Genomic DNA, 18,825 nt, shown 5'->3' with positions numbered 1-18,825 from the left:
TCGCAGATAGTCCTTGTTGCGGACCCCTTGTACGACGATGACCACCCCCGACTCCTGGCATCAGCTGTGGCCACGCATTTGAGTCTGGACCACGAAGCACGTGCCGTGATCATGGTGCCGCAGCGTGACGAGACGACCAAACGGTTGGCAGCTACCTTGCGGCATGAGCTCTCAATGGTGGAGGGAGGGCCGGTTGCGTGCATCGAGGAAGACATACTGGCAGGGCAAGACGACTGGGGGACTGACGATGATGGGGGTTGCGTTGATTGCTGGTTGGCCATTTTTGCGAGGTCCTCACCGGGAAGCGTGGTATAGCATGACGCATCGAACTGGGCGCGGAGCAAGCGCGGTCACTGACCGCCCATCCGACGGACTGTGAAGCATGGCCAGAGTCCCGGGCGGTGAGGAGTGCGCATGTTCAAGGGACGGGGGATCAGATGACCTTGATGGCCTGCGGGCCGTTCTGCTGCCAGGCAGACGCCCCTCCCCCCCGGGAGTCAAAACGGCCACGACACGTGCGAGGCTCAACAATCACCTATCTTTGAGCAGTCTTGACGACTCAAGAGACTCCATATCGTCCATTCACACACTTTTGCTCAAGGAGATCTCCCCTCAATTCTTGCTGTCTACGTCGATCGGCACCATCATGTACCTGTCCAAGTGCTATCTGCCACCCTGGGGGATCACCAGGGCCCAACATTGTCAGCCCCTCAACTCCCTCACACAACGTCACGAGATGCGACAAGTACGTGGAAGTTTCCAAACCTCGTCTTACCGTTGCTAAGTTTAAGACCCACTCTAGACACATCGTCCCGACATTTGTCCTCAAGGTCACATCCGCCCCGAGCCAATGGCTCCATGATTGCTCATTGGCACTGGCACACCACGAACACATGTCACGACTACCCCTATTCCCGTCGTCACGCTGCTTCGTACGTATCCTCTCTTCAAAAACCCGCCCTTGCTCATGGCTCGGCACGTGGCAGTAAATCACCTGCCTGCTCGAGCAGGACTCATTGCCCAGGCTTTTCGCATTCACTATTCTCATTAGCCATCAGCAGTCTGTCAATCCCCAACACGTGGCAAAATTCCACCGCCGTCTTGGCCAGTATTCATTGCTCCGCCTCGTCGTGGAAGTCACGATTGGCCTCACTTGTACTTAAAACACCGGTCCGTCAATGGTTTTAACAAGCGCGTATGCTCACACAAACAACCTCCGAACATCCCCTCACCCATTGTCGACATGGCGGGCCTACAGAAGTACAACAAACGGGAGATTGTCTTTGTAATGTACCGCATGATCAACAAGGTCAAGAATGAGGACATTGTCAAGCAATTCCACTCAGAGTTTGGCCGGCAAGAGTTCGACGAGACCCAAGTACGCTACATGAGCAACAAGTATGGCGACGATGTCAAGTACGGGTGTGTTTCTCTCACAATCTAGGCTAATGATTGCGCTGACCTGTCCCAAGATCCCTCAAAAAAAATTTCAGTGGCGCGGTTGCTGGGGAATGCCCTCTAAAGTACGTCGAGATGGCCATAGCCAGAGGATCAAAGACCAGGCCCTCGGCGAAGAAACAGCGCACGTCTACCAGGAATAGCATAGCCGCTCTGTACGCCAAGGCCATCCCCAAGGTTCGACGCCTCAAGGAGACTCAACAAGCCCGAAAGACATCCACTCTGAACTCCATTTCTCTCTCGTCTCCTGCCACTCAGTCTTCACCTAAGACAGCGCCTGCGGAGAAAGATCTCGGACCGGCTATCGTTGACACGATGCACACAAAACCTCTAGAGGATGCCAGTGTACAGTTTCAATATCTCCCGAATCCAATGCTCAACGCTCCTGCCATTCCTCTCGAGCCGATGCCCTACCTGGACTTCGACGCTGTGCCGACCTTTCGAGATCCTCTGGCTGACCTAAACAAAGCGCCACTGTCTTATCAGCAGCAGAATACGTTTCTCGAGCCATGCCAGTTCTCAGTGGTGGATACAGATCAATTGGTTGTGCCGGACCCGATTGAACACTTTTCCCGAGCATGGGTGTCGCCGACACTGCATGAAGATCACCAGCCAATTCCTCAGCTGCCAACTAACTATCAGCCTCTTCTTCCGCAGAACTCTGTTAGCTACCATCACAAAGATGACGATGGCTTCTTTGCGATGCCTCAGCCAGACCTTGTGGGATTGGCAAACCCCGGACTCTCGTGGGCGCAGCCCGATTACCTAGGAGACGACTTTGAGTTCGGCATGGGCGTCCAGTCACACGACGGACCTTACCTGTCTGTGACCCAATAGATGGCGCCTGAAGGCAGTGGAACCAATGGAGGTGCTGTTGAGTTTTGGGGATACCGCTGCTCGCATGACCGGGAGGATGACATGGGCGCTCGGTGCTTGGAATTGCTGCAATAGAAGTGCTGAGGCCAGCTAGTTTGTTTCGTATAATCTTTTTGGGTTGTTCAAGGGTGTTCTGACTGTGGCAGGGGTCCGGTGTCAAAGCTGGTTTCTGCTGACGGAGAGAGCAATCGTCGCTGCTGGGTGAGGGTGAATGAGTTGGAGAACATGTTAGTCAATATTGAGACAATGGAAGTCCTTGAACTTGGAAAATCTTCTCACTGATGAGTAGAGCGTACAGAACTCACTTCATTACATCTTCCACGGTCATGCTTGCCTCGTGGACAGTACTTTTCCGACTCCACGTCGTGACCCAAGCACATCTCACTGGACCCCTCAGTCACGAGTACCTTTGATTGAGTACCCCAAGGCCAGTGACATGCACGATCAAGTGTCTGAGGTAGGTACATTCGAGCGAATGCATTTGCATGCAGCGTGAATAAAGAAATTGACGCATATCCTTGTATAATGATAGATGCAATTATCTTGGCCTCACGGCTGTAAAGTAGGTGCCAGTGAATCATTCCCTTGTCAATTGTTGCAGCGTATGTACGCTAACTAACCACATTCAGAACACAAATGGAATTCCCTTTTGGCCTGTTTGATACCATTTTCCTCTTTCATCGTGGTCCTCCGCAATCCAAGGTCCCCAAAAGCTGTGTGCTATCTACCGAGACTATCCCAAGCACAACAGACACTGCCACAATCGATCTCGCTCTCCTCTCCACCTGCCAACCACGCGCAACCCAAAGCACCGCCAAAGTTGTCTGCAATAACGTCCCCTGACCTGGACCTGTAGCTGGGTCTCTTATTGAGCCGTCGGGTCAAAGTAATATAGTTCTGCACCATGATCCATTTGGCTGGATGTGCAATTCCCATAAACAACACGGCCTTCATGGGCCTCCTTGTCGTACCAAAAGATGCCGATTCGGTGCAAACCCGGCTCGAGTCTTGACCTCAGGGGCATGTCCATCCAACACTCGTTCCTGGTCATCCCCCAACACAGGCGAGATTCTTTGGCCACGACGGACTTCCATTTTTCTGCCCGTTTCTCCGACAATGGGAACCAGAGACATCCAATTGTGAATGGGTGCTTGAGCACCACATCCAGAATGAAATGGCTGTCAGAACTGAGTGAAGAGATGCTGTGAAACTTTCAGCTCATTGAAGAGAATCAAAGCACGCTGTACATACGGTGGGCAGTTTCCTGGCACAAAACCCCTTTCCCACTGACACGTGCACTTGAAACAGGGTGTGTTCGCTGATCTTCTGCTCAGGCTTCCAATTTTGGACGTTCCCCAAGTCCGAGCCTCCGAGAACAAAATCTGCGTGGATCTGGGGAGAATCAATCTGTGGCATGTTAAATGTGTTTGTTGTTGAAGTCCATGGAAGTGCATACCTCCAGCGTTGCGTGGACAGTGACATGCATCCATTAGATAAGACCCGACTTGGCATGAGCTGGGAGTCAATCGAATGTCAACATCAAACACAGGGATCCAACCATGTCGAAGCCGTCAGGCGTCTCCGGAACCCTTGCAATCGACTCGGAGCACTGGTCCGAGTTGGCAGCCTTGACGTATGTGACCTGAGCATGAATGTAACTGAACGTGGTGACTTGTGTAGACGCAGTCATGACCGAGAAGTGGCGTTTGAAATCAGTCTCAGCTAAGGCAGCCATGGTGCAGAGTGGCTGAACGAGTCAGACTTGTACGTTGTCCAAGGACGAAGTCTTGGTAGCTCTGTGGGGAGTCGAGCTGTTGCATGTTAGATGTGTTTATTAGAGTCCATGTAAATGCATACATTGAGCGTTTCAGACCCGGCTTGGCCTGTGGCAAGAGCTGATCGAATGTGTTCGTGCAGGCAGTCATGGTGCAGGGTGGCCGTGCAAGGCAGCGGGAGAGAGTAGAATGAGATGGAAAAGAAAAATGTGCTCTTGGAAGGGGGAATGACCGCCTTATACACTCAGGAACAGGTTTCCTGGTGGTTCAAGCCGACAGACGCACGTCACACCATGTAGCGAGCACTGAGAGGAAAACTTTGCTACCAAGCACGTTTTGTACGTTCAAAGACCAAGGGCAGGCATATGGACATGTCTATCTTCGAAAGCATCCGGGCGCGCAAGCTTCGAAGACGTTGGTCATGGCTTTGCACGAGCTCCTCAGCCGGGCTGTTAGAGTTGGTCTCGAGGACCGGAGGGCAGGAAAGCAGAGTGTAAGATGGCAAGGTCCACAATCGCAAATGCCACATAGGGCCTTGGGAAGGGATATCGGAAAGGCGTTGTGGTTTGTATTTATCCTAGAAGAGACAGTCAATCAGAGTATCCTTCTCGCTCGCAAACAAGTATCGGAGAATCAGGTAGTTTGAGGCCTCCGAACACTAAATTTGCAGGCCGCCGCTCGTTTAAGTGTTTGCTCAAACAACTCTGATGGGACAAAGACCCATCTTGTTTAGGTCGGCATCAGTAAGACTGTTTACATCGACGTCAACATTCAGAAGCGTCTCGAACCCAGTGCGAAGATACTATTGAGCGGAGAGCGGGGGGAATCAAGAAAGTTGTTAGTGCAAAGATTTGAACGAAAAGATTCTGTTCAACCTGGGATGCAAGATGCCTGGGACTTCGCCCGCGGAAGCGAGCACATACCAGGTACCAACGGAATACAGGAGTCTCTGTCCCCGCCGTGACTTTTTAGCTCGTATTTTCCAGTGCCGCTGATCTTCTGATAGGCTCATCTCTAACAGCAATCTGTTGGTCGTTCTGTAAAGACATGGATAGACGACTGGCTGCAATTGATGTCGCTTCGGCCAAGCGCAAGAGCCCAATACCCTGTACTGCCTTGGTTCATCATACTCAATGCAGGAGCTCAATACCCCGACGAGGAATCGTTCTCTTTGAGCTTGATATACCGTACTCGAACTACTAAGTAGACAATATCTTTATTGAGGGCGGCGCCAATTTCGGGCAATACTTACAGCCTGTGAACACTGTTATACCTGACCTCAAGTCCATCCAGAGGGGCTCGGATGTGATTGCCGGACAGGAAAGTCAACATATTCCCGCACCTGGCCTAGCGCAACCAAGATCCAGGGTCTCGAATCCAGTTCCAAAAAGTCCATCTTTTCCGTCGCAGCATTTTCCCCTCCGCCGTCTCGTCGCAATCCAGCCTGTCTGTGCATTTATTATTTTCTCGCAGCCGCCCACCGCAGATAGCCTCAACGACCTCAATACACTTCTTCCCTCGGAACAAGCAGTATCGTCATTCATCATGGGCAACGTACGTAACCGCGCCATCCGTGAACCCACCCCACATGCGCTGTGCTGACAGAGAGCAGGGCGCCAAAGCACAGCAGAAGCGCGAGCGTGCGGCCAAGGACAAGACGGTCGCCAAATCACAGCTCAAAGTCGTAAGAGAGCCCAGCTTCTGGACTAGCACCCATCACTGACGTTAACCACTCGATAGAACAGCCAAGCCTGCGACATTCAATGCGTGATCTGCAGGTCGACCTTCCTGAAGACCAGCAAAGCCCCTCAGTATGCCGCATGCCTGACATTCCGCGATCGCAGAGCCCCCGACGCTGACCCTTTTAGGTTGACCGAACACGCCGAGAACAAGCATGGCAAGGCCTTGACGGACTGCTTCCCCACGTTCGTACAGGCGTAGAAGAAGAATGACGAGGTAGACGACGATAAGACGAGGGATTGCACAGCGAGGCGTTTATGAGAGATAGAGAAGAAGCGATATGCGATTATCGATAAATACCTGCTTTCAAGCTGCAGCCTGCTCTTCGCGTATGTCCTTTAGGATGTCAGGGTACCAGCGCTCCCCTACATCTGGGTGGCTCTTGACCCGGTTCCTGAGGGTCGCCTCGCCTAGCGTCTTTGACTTGCCGCCCGTGCGAAAGGTGAATTCTACATCATCCAGCTGAGCACCGCCATTCCTCTCAATGACCTGCTGGCGTTGCTGACGGGTCTCCTCCGGCACCTTGCCCACGCCGACCTTCTCCAGGTCGTCAAAGTCGGTGTCCAAGTCGACGCCTTGGAAGAAGGGTATGGAGAAGCGAGGACCTGAGCCTGCGGCGGGCGAAAGCACGCGGTGCGTTGTAGATACACAGACACCGCCCGTCAGAGCCTCCAGCCCCTGCCCGATGGTCACGACGACCGTTCCAGCTTTGGGTGGCGCATCGATCCACTCTCCCTTGATATTCTGCACCTGCAGGCCGCGATGCTCTGATGCCTGTAGGAGATAGCTGCTCAACATGCTGTCTTTGTGTGGTCCAACGCCTTGCCCCTGGCCCGTCTTGCCGAGCTCGGCGAGGTCCGGGTACTTGACAATCTTCAGCTTGTGGTGCTGGTCTTTATCGGCAAAGTATTTGTCAAAAGCTGTGGCCGGGAGGCCAATGGCTTCAGCAATGAGAGACGTGAATCGCACACTCATGGCGCCCATGCGTCGCATATACTTTTGGTACACGGCTCTGAATCCAGGAAGGACAGACTCGGCGGGCCACTGGTTTGGTGCCAGTAGGTGATAATACAGAGGGTCCTCCGACTTAGGCAGCGGATGCTCGGTAGCAAGATCAATCTGTTCTCGATAGTCAACGTCCCCTGCTGTGATCTCAGCTGCAAGCCGGGAGTAGCCGAGGAACGACTGCGCGTTCTTCATTTCGATCATGTGTCTACACCGAGTCAATCAGCCAAAGAAGGCAGATCCATCTCCCAGAAGTACCTACTTCTCATCTTCTGGTATGTCAAAGAAAGCCTTCCCCTTCGTGATCACCTCATCGAAGAGCTCGGCTGGCTCGCCGACGTTTTTCAGATACAGAAAGCCGACCTCGAGCAAGGCATGGCGCAGCTGCCGCAAAAACTCCCCCTTGGTCGCCGGATCGTCCGCCTGCGACAGATCCAACACTGGGATCGACGTGAACGACATGGTGTGCACAGTACTATGGGAAGGATTGAAGATACGCTTTCAATTAACAAGATATTTGTTTGATGCTTTATTGCGCCATCGTCCGTCCCCGCTTCCCCACACATTCACGCGGCTAATCCGCTAGCAATGGCTTTGCGCCTAGTAAGTTGGTCACCTTGTAGAACATTTCCTCGATGGATGGTCCTGCGAATGCAGGTGCAGCATTGAAAATATCGGCAAGGTGCTGCGGCGCAATCACACTGGGGAATTTGTCCTCGTCCACGTCCATCTCGTTGTCCTCAGTCGCAGGCTCGTCGTCCTCGCTGTCCATTGCTTCGTCATCAATGACAGGCGCATCCAGCTGGAGCTCTTCTAGAGGCTGAATGGCAGTCAGTGACGAGGGATCCGACTCTTCAGCCAGTGTCCACACTTGCGCAGAGTCGTCCAACACCACAAAGCCACTGGTATCGGGTGCAGCGACAAGACTCACGGCGCGATGTGGTATGCTGCGCACCATGAGGGGCTCCGAATCTTCTGGGTCGAAGATGCCAATACTGGAGCTGTCACCCATTGGCATCGACACCGCAAAGTGTCGTGAGCGACGATCCACCTCGAGCAGAAGAAGATCGTGCATACTTGGGATGTCTGGGATGTCGAGCCCGTAACGCAGCTCGTCACCCACAACGTCAAACACCCTCAAGTCGTTCGACAAGATCACCAAGAAAGGCGACAATGAGCGGATGGACTTGAGCTCGCCAGCCCACAGACCCTCCAACGTCTTGATGATGTCGCCCGACATGGCGTCAATGACAAAGACCATGCCCGTGTCGACACCACCAAAGGCGGCAAAGATGGTGGAACCGTCCTCGGAGAATGTGACGGAGCCCTGAGTGGCGATCCGAGTAGCATGCACCAGATCCACAGCAGCCTCCTGTCCCAGTCCGTCCCCAATGGCGATGACCTTGGCGCAGCTCCATGAAGACAGATCGCGGCCGTCGTTGCCCTTGGCGACGATGCCTTGGCTTTGTCGGACTCTGGGGCGCCACAATCTGACCATACCGTCACTGCCAATCGTAGCGAATCCAGACGCCACAGGGTCCGCGGCTAGGTCCAACACCGTCTCGGGCTGTGTTGTTGCGTGCGGTGCGTTTATCCTCGAGACCAGGGCAGCCTGGGTGTCATCGGAGCCGACCTCCCAAAACTTCAAGTACACCTCGTGACGTTCTCGGATGAACTGGTCGCGAAGGTCAGGGCTGATATTCTCCACGTCCCTTTCCGCAGGCTTCCAGTCATCGACGCTCGCGAGCCACTTGCCGTCCGCTGAAAAGGCAACGTGTGTGATCAAGGGCTCGTCGATGGGCGCACCCTTCTGGGTGATGTTTGATTCGGTGGGCTGTGTGCGTGCCAGTGGCTGTTTTGAAACGCTGGTGAACGTCTCGAGATCGAAACACTGCAGCAGGGGGGCCGAAAAGTCGCCACTCATGGTAGCCTGACGTCCGTTACCGACACAGACATGTAGTTTCGACTGTTCATGTGCTCGGATGGCGGCAGGGATGGGCCGACGGACATTTTCGGGTGACGACCAGACACGGTTGACGAGGAGATCTTTGGGTATACTGGCGTTGATAGAGGCGGACTGGATGCCAGATACGTAGGCTGTGGGCTTGAGCTCGGCGGTCGACACGATCATGGCTGAGTTGTCGTCCAGGTGGACGACGTAGGACGCGCCATTGGTTGACACCACAATGTTCTCAACGCTGCCTGACAGATGTGGCAAGAAGTTCTTGTGCGAGGTGTCCATCTGCCAGATGACCATGACCTGCTCTGAGCCACCGGAAATCATGTAGTTGCCTGACAAGTTAGTATGATCTTCGAATCCAAAGCGAGGCACTCACCATCGCGCGACCATTTCACCGAGTGCACCGCCCTCCTGTGCCAGTGGTATTTCTGCGCCTGGACGGCCTCCTTCTCCGACTTTTGTTTCCCCAGGGAGAGGAATTTGGCGATGGCGTCCTTGTAGACGTAGATGCCACCGCGCGCGCCACCGACCGCAATATCGACCTTGGCCTTCTTCGACTTGGACACGCGTAGGTCGATTGAGGTGACAATGTCGGGCGCGTCAAAGGACACAAACTCGTAGGAAAGGTCTTGGAGGCCCTCTGCCTGTGTAGAAGTCGAGCCGATGAAGAGGCAGTCGTTCAGGGCGCCCACGAGCACCTTGCCGTCACTGCTCGCCTCCAGAAGTTGCAGACCGCTGCCTGATTTCTTGAGACTGAGGATGTTCCGCGACTGAGGCTTGCCATCCGTCTTGAGGTAAGCGACAATGTCCATGCGCGAGGACTTGTCCGCCTCGACCACCACAACAACGTCCTGGGCCGACTTGCCGCTGCCGACAGACACCACATTCATGGCTTTTGCTGTTTTTGACTGCGTCTCAAAAACATCCATCGAGGCCGAGGAGTTTGTCCAGTCGACGTGGAACACGCGGCCATCTGAGAGTGCAACCCAGACATGGCTCGCAGATTGCTTCGACGCTCGCATGCCCACAATCGAGGCTGGCTTTGTGTTCTTGGGCGCATTGAGGGCGAGGGTGGGGATGGGGATCCTCCGTACGAGAAGCGAATCGACGGCCGCGTAGATTTGTATCGACGTGTTGTATGCTAGAATGAGGTACTGGTCGTCGTCGGTCAAGATGGGGTCGAGGTCGAGCATCCTCCCGCCCATTGGTTTCGAGATTCGCCATCCGCTCTCGCTCTGTCCCTTTTGCACGCCATTGAGAGTATTGGATTGCCCATTCACGAGCTTCCTGGCCGCCCCGGCATCGGCAGCCTGTGCATCCTGTTGCGCGGGTGTCTTCCTCACGCGCTTCGGTTTCTTGTCCGTCTCGCCCGCTTCCCTCTTGCGCTTCTTATTGAGATCATACCTCTCCTTGGTGGAGATCTTGTTGCTGGCCATTTTCGGGGAGGTCAAAGGAGCGTACACGTAGGCGAATGTGAAATGACCTGGCTGCTGCGCTGGTGAGTGAAGCCGACGTAGTGGAAAATTCGGCTGGCGCTGCCAGACATTTTTTTGGGCGGGCGGGTTCCGCGATAAGATAAGGAATTTTCAGGCTGGCAATACTTCGGTCGATAATCTTCATGCTCTTTCTTGCCCATCACGCATCAAGCGCATCCAACGAAATTTGTCACGCGTCGTTTCCCAACTCTCGCAAAATGATCATTCCAATCCGCTGCTTCTCGTGTGGCAAGGTATGTTGCGCGCACGGGCGACTGGCGATGCTTTGTTTCTGACGGGCATAGGTCACTGGCGACCTCTGGGAGCGCTACCTCCAGCTGATATCCGAGGGCAAGTCGGATGGGTGAGTCTGGCCACTATCACGAGTAGCTTGTGGTCACTAACAAGGAAAAGTGACGCGATGGACGAGCTCGGCTTGCGACGATACTGCTGCCGCCGCATGGTGATGACCCACGTCGACCTGATCGAGAAGCTCCTCAAGTATACCCCAGACGGTCGCAACATCAAGAAGCAGGAGATGAACGAGACCGCATCACGCTCGAACGAGATATAGACGCCCGGGGGGTGGGAATGCATATTGGCGTTTGGGATTGATTTCTGGATAGGCGCAGGTACGGATGCCAAAAACAAAAAAGACACTGAGCTATCGCGGCGACGCGTGTTTCTTCCTCTGGTCTGGGTGCAATGTCTGGGCGCCCGGATGTGCTTCGCTTTGAGGCACACGGACGTGACGAGGGCTCTGAGAGCTTGCAGGGCAGCATGAGTGCCGCACGGTGGACTGTACCGTCATGGCGGTCGTCCATAACGCCGGCTTCAATACCACCCGTGGCCGGCAGTACATCCCTTCGCTCCCTCTTCTTCTCCGGCATGCTGGAGCCAGCCATACTCCTATCGAAGCGACAGCCGCAGAGTTCCACGGTAGACCACACTCAATAGGAACAAACGTGCATGAGCGAGTAGCAGCAACAGCCCCCTCTTCCTCCCAATATCTCCCGCGAATCGGTGTCTGTGTTGCCTCCACTGTTGACGCACGCAATCTTTCCGGGTTTGTCGTTACACCGTCGAAACCCCAAGTGTCTTTGAAAGGATCCCCCGAGGTGCCCGATACGTCTCTGTGCGTCTTGGACATTCATTACATGCCGGGCTCTGGATCGGGCATCATCAGACCCAAAATGCCACCCCGCTCAAGGGCGCACGAACTGTACCTGCCGTTACAAAGTGCAGCACGCTTTGTGCGTGTGTGCTTGGTGCATGTCTGGTTGCAAGCGAGCCTACATGTATGCTGGCGTGAAAGTACAATGTCATGTGAGCCACCCGATATTGGCACTACACTTGACAAGGACATTGCCTGCCAAGACAGACCAGCGCTAGCGACTTTGTCGAGTGAGACGGTAGTCGCGATCATATATGGATTCTATGAAAGCGATTGTATACAAGGTGCTGTGTCACATGTCAGGTGATACCTACAGCTCGACATCGGAACCCTGTCTCAGCCCTACGATGACTGACTGTAAGATTGCTCTGGCCTGAACAAGAAGCAAGGAAACTGCATAAACCAGGTCACATAACCAGCCTTCTGCGGACCTTTCTCAAACTATCAAGAGCTCTGGGCCTCCGACTCCTATGCACGCTGCAAGAAAGAGCCTATGCGGAAAGTCGGCCACTCATGAACCCTTTGGCATCGAGTAGCGTGGGGCTGATGGGCTCCAACTTCAGTCTCCAAAAGACGTCGGCGCTTAAAGGGTCTCGTCAGCCAACGGAAAGACAGGGGTGTCTGGTTGCTCCTCCCGATCAGCGAACGCTGCTGCATTGCTAAAATGATTGACACACACTCTGCAGTGTCACCTCTTTAATCCGGCAGGCTTGGACAGGACAGAAGCATTCCGCGCGACTGGTAAGCGAAAACATCTTGGTCGCCGAAGCGATGGCAGGAAGAGCTTTGGTCTGAGAAGGTCAATATCCACAAAGACCCAACAAAGCTCGTGCTCAATGTCAGCCTCGATTCGCAAGTGCGCCTGGCCGCCCAGCCGGACTCTAAGAGGCGCCTAGACGAGGAGGAACAGGTGGTTCATCACAAAACCCTCCCTGTCAGTGGCTGAGAGCAGAACCCGAGGATCTGGTTTTGGCGCCAGATCGTGTGCTACGCGGGTTCGAGAGATCATGCTACACGAGAGAGGGTACGAAGAAGTCGAGCTCGAGCGAAATGCTGGACCCCACCGAGAAACAGACAATTAGCTAGGTACTTTGTGTGTTGGCCAGGCAGACAGCAGGTGGGACATGTTCTCCGCCATCGCGCCTTCAAGCTGAAGAAAACGTGTTGGTCGTGAGACAAAAAGTGCTGGGCATGCAGCGATTTGTCCGTCCAAGTCGAGGGGCAGGACGGTGGCTCTGGCGTCGACAGTCCCGCACAATAAAAAGCTGACCGGTCCCGTCGATACCTGGTAGAACAACATGAGGACAGCGCATCAGCAGATGGATGATATGTGCATACATAAAAATGCTTGGTTTCCCCGACTTTGCAAGAAGAAACGACTCGAGGCATGCTCGAGCAAGGCTCCGAGATGACTAGAGTCAATGGCCCCCCAGAGCTAAGGCCGAGGTGCAGCATGGGCTGGCAGAGGGACCCCCGCCCATTGGTCCTGCGGCTCCTCCTTGATGGGACCTCCAGTCGATGGGAGCGCGTAGCCGCCCGTTTGACGGTCTTCGACACCATCTCGAGCAGCATGCGGCTCCTCCAGTCCGTCCGCTCTCGCCATATCCCTCCCTGCGCGCCGCCAGTTTCTTCCCTCTTCCACCGCGCCTGTTTCACCTGGGCGATTCAAGCGCGGCCTCTCTCGATGCGACCACGTTGCCAGTCTAGCTGCTGTTGAGCCTGGAGGACGTGCTCAGCCCGGCAGGCATTCTCAATCATCGGACCACCGTCTCTTCTGCGGCCCAGCGTGGCTTGTTGCATTTATTTTCCTGGACCCGGAGAAGACCATCGTGTACGATAAGGCTCCCTCTCGACATTGGCAGGGTCGGGCAGGCATATAAGGTCCTGGGCGAAACGGTCCATCCGCAAAGCAAAGCAAAGCATGGCTCTCGAAGCTCCCCTGCGGTCGTCTCTGCAATTCCCGTTTGGCGGAAACACAGGAAACACAGACATGTCTACAAGCTCGGATCTCGACAGTTGGAGGTCGCCCTCGCGGGTCGTGTAAGAAGAGCTCAGGCTTCGGGAAGGGTGGCACAGCGTTAACAAAAGTAGATCCTCCCCACCCCCTGCGACAGACTCGAGCTCCTTACGCCCCAGCTCCGCAAACCGGTATCCCTCACACTCCATGCATATCATGAGCCCGAGCGATCTTGTCGGCCCATCTCCAGTGACATCTAATGGAACAGAGACGACGGAGATTGAGGATGATGCCACCGACGAAGTGAAAGAGGCGTCGCTTGCCGATGACGCACACGAAAAGCGCAGGTCCGATGCGCTGATGCTCACAACCGATCTGCCCGAAAATGTGCGTCAGGGCAGTGAAGAGGCAGTTTCGGTCATACATGCTCCAGAGAGCTTTGCCACCTGGGTCAGTCGCTCCCCACGCTTCGCTCGTTGGACACGAACTGACGTCGTCTAGAAATCGGGCGCGAACCTACAGCAGCATGAATTTGGGCGAGCCTCACCAAAAGCAGACGACAGCAGCCTCAGAGCCGACCATCTGCCCTACAGACCGGCCATCTCGACCAATGTCCAGCCAGTGCGATATTCTCTGGACAGCGCCACACCCCGCGCGCAGGACCTTCAGGATATGCTCAGTGACAGCAGTCGTCTCCGATCTTCGAGCACGAGCAGCCTGGAGAGTAAGAATCCTCGATTCACTGTATCGAGTCCCTGGCTAACGCCGCGCAGAAATCGATGAGCAGACGGAGAATGAGGACAATGACCTAGACGACGGCTTCGCCTCGCAGCACACCCCGAGCCATCTGCAAGCGCCAGAAGTGGTGGCCCTCAAGACGGCATTTGACGAATGCTGGACTCTATGCAACACCTTTGGCAACCTGAGTTCCTTCCATCGCACGCGAGTGTTCTCCAGCTCCGGGACGCCAGACGCCCACGAGAGGGCATGGAAAACGTGTTGGCAGCTGTGCCAGAAACTGTACGCCAGCTCAACCGAGGACACTAATTCCTTGAACGCCAGACTCAGCATTGACATGTGCCGAGACTTTTGCCAGGCCTTGTTTGACGTGCGGCATAAGAAAGACGAGGCAGCCGACTCGGTGTTGCGGGTTAGCTTTGAGTTGAACAACCAGTAAGTGATATGACCCAGTCATGTCACAACCGCTAACAGAAGCAGCCTCTACAGCGCGCAAGACAGCCGCAATCTGCCCGAGGAGTTCAGAGAGAGGACACTCGATTTCTACATCACCCTTTGCCACCGGCTCATGAAGCAACGCAGCGACTTGACGGAAGAGACGGACCAGCTGTTGCGGGCGTGTTGGACCTTGGCGGAGATGCTCTTCAGCTTACGGGAAAACAAACGTGACAGGCGATTGCCAGACGAGGAGCTCCTCAGCTCGGCTGTTCAAGCGTGCTGGGACTTGACGGAAATATTCCGCCGCGGCTGGACACAAGTTCAACCGGACCGCAGTACCCCTAGGCCAGGTCATCCCGGCTTCAGCTATTCACATCAATCAGAGCGCGCCGAAAGCCGCACGTCCAATCGGTCCAACCGGTCCTCGCGTTACTCCAAGCGTGACCGCGAGAGTACCAAGAGCACCAAGAGCAGCCATCGCGAGGAGCCATCGAAGCCACCGCCATTCGTCCCCGAGACGCCAGTGACCGAGTTTGAGCACACGCCCGTGTCACCAGGGAGTCGATCACCTCAAATGCCGAATATTATGGTTCTCGGCACCGACAGCAACCGAGGAGGAAGGTGGTCCAGCAATGCATCCAACCTGTCCAGCTATTCTCAGAGCACGCACAGTAGTACGCGGACCTCTAGCACAGCCACGACTACCGCGGCCACTGAGGACCCCAACCTGGGGCGTGCCCGCATGCTGGTGCTGCGAGCGGCGATGAACTTGGGATTCGACCGTGATACCATTACAGATCCTGGCTCCGGCTCTATCATCCTCCAGAGGTTCGTGCAAGCTCTGCCATCGACGGCCTTTGGACCGAGCGCGAGCAATGCAACATTGGTGCAACAGTATAAAAACTCTGTGCTTACCGACGCAATCATACCGCGGAAGCAGACGCTTCCGGCAAATGGCAAGCGCGCTACCGCATTGGAGATGGCCAAGAGCATCAATGCCGTCAGCAAGCTGTCCACGCGTTATGCGTACCTGCGGGATCTTTTCCGGTTTGTCTTCCAGTTCCCGGTGGAGGAGGTCGAGTCACGTCGAAACGTCAGCATCGTCGTGTGAGATGCTTACATATACACCATACACGTCACACTTTTTTGCTCTCCCTCCCCGTCTACCACGATTTACGAATTCTTGCAAGCAACGACCTATCGTTTATGCGAGCGTCAGATACCCTGATTTCAATGTGCGAGCTAGGTGAGATGGCAAATTTTCGGCGGCTTCAGCGTTGAGTGGGAGGGGTTGGTCACGAGCACATGTACCGTTTGGAATCTCTCATACATTGCCAGACATAGCCTATCTCTGTGTGATGATAGAGTCAATCACCTTGGCTTCACCGCTGTGAAGTAGGTGCCAGTGCCTTGCCTCCCAAATCAAATCATCCCCTTGCCCATGTCTCCTTCCATCGTAGTCACCCCGCACTCCCAAGGTCCCCACACCAGAATGCCCGGCGTTGTAGACAGTTGTTGTTGTTGTGGTGAACGAGGAGGGAAAGAGATCGCCCATTGGAGGGTGACAGAAACAACTGAACGCATTGGTTGAACTCAAGCCACTCATCGAGAAGGATTCAGGCGGGCGGGCATTGTTCGCGCTATTTCTTTTTGCAAAGCGGAAGATCGATCCAGTAAAAGCCCCCAAGCCTGGGACTAAGTGGAAGCTCTGCCTTCGTCCAGCCAACTCTCCATACCGACGGGAGCACGCCACCCAATGCTGGTAAGCAGGCTTCGTCGTAGATCAAAAGGGAAAAGGCGGGAGGTGGAGGCATTGCGTTCCTTTGGCAGAGCGTCCAACACGCGCTGAGGAGCGTTTCCCGGACGTGCCTGTTGGGTTTGTGAGCTGTGTGAATGGAGATTCAATGACAAAAAGAAACACTTCCGCGACGGCTGATATCTCGGATGTAAGACTCCGACGTGGAGCTTGACATCAGTTCCTGGCATCACCTGGCGTGGAATACTTGGCGGTAGGCTGGTAGACCATTATAGTCCTAGGGCAACTCGCTTCTCTGTACTTAGTGGGCGGTCCGGCCTAGGACGACGAGGCCAGGGGCTTCTCGGGAGCAGCACCCTGAGTCGTCGATTCAGCTTGCAAGGGACGGGGATTCACAGAGTGGTCCGGACGATTGACTACCTATGACAAATGGTCAGTATTGTCAAAATGTTGCATAGTAACATCTCTATTTACGTCTAAACACTATTTGGCGTAAAGCCAAACGCGGAACCTATCTTCATCCGTGTTTTGAACATCGACGGCCTTGATGGCGATGAATTGTTCTCTGATGGCGGGCGTCTGGATGACAATCTCTGGCAGGTACTCGAGGATCGCAGGCCAAGGCTCGTTGAGCTCAAAGGGGAATTTTCTTGTATTCAATGTGGTAATGTATTTAGAGAAGTAACCTTGCGAAAGGGTGATGGTGATGTGGGAGGGAAGGTGGTGGGAAAGGGGGATAATGGATGGAAACAAAAAGTGGCAGCCGTGTGCATCCGCCATCTTTCAGCAACATACGAGTTCAGTTGTGCGGGTTGCCGACCCTGATATCACGTGTGGAAAGGTCTGCCCAAATACATCCATCTTTTCTTGTGTACTTGCTGTAGAATGTGCGCAGGTCCCGCAGTTGGGTGAGAGGGAAGTTAGGAGGTCAGGTCAACAGACTTCCGCGTTAAGTCTAGCGCAAACGAGAGGAAGGAATTTGAGAACCGAGGACTGGCGCCTCTCCCAGAGGCAGGACGGTGAATGAAAGAAGAAGAGGAATTTCCTAAAGGAATCAGACACTGTTAAAATTAGAACGGACATGGTCATGCATGTTGTTGGGCGAAACGCCCCTGGGTCGCAGCCCAATGTTGGCTCGAATTCAGTTATAAGATCCCAGGCATTGGCATAGGGTCTCACGCAGATTGCGCCCTGCCATCGCTATTTAGCCATTAGACGGGACCACAGCGGCTCACTCACACCTAGAAGTATTAATTAATTCTTTCACATATTACTTGTGATGTAATTTCATGGTGAAGATGTGAGTTCGTTACTTGCTGCAGTGACCGTGCTAGCGCCAGACCGGTGCTATATCGACCCGATGCCCCTAATGAAGCTCTCCAGGTGACGAAGGGTTCGACACGTGACTACGCAAAGTATCTTGGAGCTGAAAGCCCTTTGTCACGATGCACACCGTTTTGAATGATGCCTTGTCTCGCTCTCCGGGTTCGACGTACGGAGCGACTCCCCTTACTCAGCAATCAAAAACACGTCTCGCTCCTTCCTCAAGCTTGAGCCCATTGTCTAGCATCTCCCATTCCTTGACATATGTGTCAGATATATTTTTTTTTCGTCCCGCGAATCTCTCACCAATTCCGATTCCTACGTGGACCCAGATGTCTAATTGGCGATTCCCACAGAAATCCCGGGCGACGACGTACCAAGCTGGGGCCTTGCAAATACATAAGCCCACCAGTTCTGTCCGAGCTCCAGTTTTATGAGCAGCCCCTGATACACGATTTGGACATGTTTTAGACGCCTGCTCTCGCTGTATATGGGGGGTCCTGGAGGGTTTACTATATCTCTGTGCTCAAAGCCAATGCCCCTCAATGTGTACGGTGGCACCTACGCACGTGGGTTGCAAATGCTACAAATAGCTGTAAGTGCGCACTACATACTTCGACGGCGATAACCTTACCACGCCCTTTTTTAACTTATTTAGTAAACAATAATAATAAAAATAGGTTCTTAATAAATTTAAGTACTTAACTCCTTTTTATTGTATATTATTTAAGAAAATTATGTTTATATAAAATACTTAGTATATAGCTATACCTCCCTTATAAATAGTATCTTAGATTATTATTGATGTTATAGGCTAGGTCCGGTTGGAATAAGTTAGTAGCTTAGATTAAGTCTATCTAACGATAAGGTAAGAAAAGAGATATAACACCGTGGCCGAAGGAAGTCAGTGGTGTAGTCTAATACACTTTGGAGGTTATGAGGCCATTTAACTAAGATACATCTGCGCTACGTGTGAGTGCCACGTGCTAGTCACGTACACGCATAAGTACGATAGTGATACACTTTGGAGGTTGTGTGGCCATTCAACCAAGATGCATCTGCGCTGTGTTCAAGTGCTGGTCACGTACACGCACAGGTACGATAGCGATAAGATAGCATTGATAACGCCGCAGCCAATCAGGCTGCGCGC

The 18,825-nt window shown here is 53.8% G+C and overlaps 5 protein-coding genes across 5 annotated transcripts; 4 read left to right on the top strand and 1 right to left on the bottom strand.

The window, feature by feature from the left end:
* Positions 1-1,243: 1,243 nt before the first annotated feature.
* On the top strand, positions 1,244-2,295 carry J7T54_004269 (uncharacterized protein; the record flags this gene model as incomplete). Its single annotated transcript, XM_051504168.1, has 2 exons — positions 1,244-1,422; positions 1,473-2,295. The coding sequence occupies 2 exons, from the start codon at positions 1,244-1,246 to the stop codon at positions 2,293-2,295; spliced, it is 1,002 nt and encodes a 333-aa protein (XP_051364098.1).
* A 3,359-nt stretch (positions 2,296-5,654) lies between these two features.
* Positions 5,655-6,050, top strand: J7T54_004268 (uncharacterized protein; the record flags this gene model as incomplete). The annotated part of the gene is made up of 3 exons (XM_051504167.1): positions 5,655-5,663; positions 5,722-5,793; positions 5,850-6,050. The coding sequence occupies 3 exons, from the start codon at positions 5,655-5,657 to the stop codon at positions 6,048-6,050; spliced, it is 282 nt and encodes a 93-aa protein (XP_051364097.1).
* A 105-nt stretch (positions 6,051-6,155) lies between these two features.
* Positions 6,156-10,250, bottom strand: J7T54_004267 (uncharacterized protein; the record flags this gene model as incomplete). The annotated part of the gene is made up of 4 exons (XM_051504166.1): positions 6,156-7,062; positions 7,117-7,277; positions 7,471-9,146; positions 9,191-10,250. The coding sequence occupies 4 exons, from the start codon at positions 10,248-10,250 to the stop codon at positions 6,156-6,158; spliced, it is 3,804 nt and encodes a 1,267-aa protein (XP_051364096.1).
* Positions 10,251-10,507: 257 nt separating this feature from the next.
* On the top strand, positions 10,508-10,863 carry J7T54_004266 (uncharacterized protein; the record flags this gene model as incomplete). Its single annotated transcript, XM_051504165.1, has 3 exons — positions 10,508-10,543; positions 10,595-10,653; positions 10,704-10,863. The coding sequence occupies 3 exons, from the start codon at positions 10,508-10,510 to the stop codon at positions 10,861-10,863; spliced, it is 255 nt and encodes an 84-aa protein (XP_051364095.1).
* A 2,521-nt stretch (positions 10,864-13,384) lies between these two features.
* J7T54_004265 (uncharacterized protein) lies at positions 13,385-15,707 on the top strand (the record flags this gene model as incomplete). The annotated part of the gene is made up of 5 exons (XM_051504164.1): positions 13,385-13,503; positions 13,600-13,807; positions 13,922-14,144; positions 14,194-14,593; positions 14,639-15,707. 5 exons carry the CDS (start codon positions 13,385-13,387, stop codon positions 15,705-15,707), a joined length of 2,019 nt encoding a protein of 672 aa, XP_051364094.1.
* Between the last annotated feature and the right edge of the window lie 3,118 nt (positions 15,708-18,825).

Source organism: Emericellopsis cladophorae (assembly GCF_022114955.1).
Source record: "Emericellopsis cladophorae strain MUM 19.33 chromosome Unknown NODE_8_length_656085_cov_119_647849, whole genome shotgun sequence".
NCBI lineage: Eukaryota > Fungi > Ascomycota > Sordariomycetes > Hypocreales > Bionectriaceae > Emericellopsis > Emericellopsis cladophorae.
The sequence above is the reverse complement of the archived record's forward strand: the minus strand, read 5'-3'. Positions and strand labels throughout refer to the sequence as shown.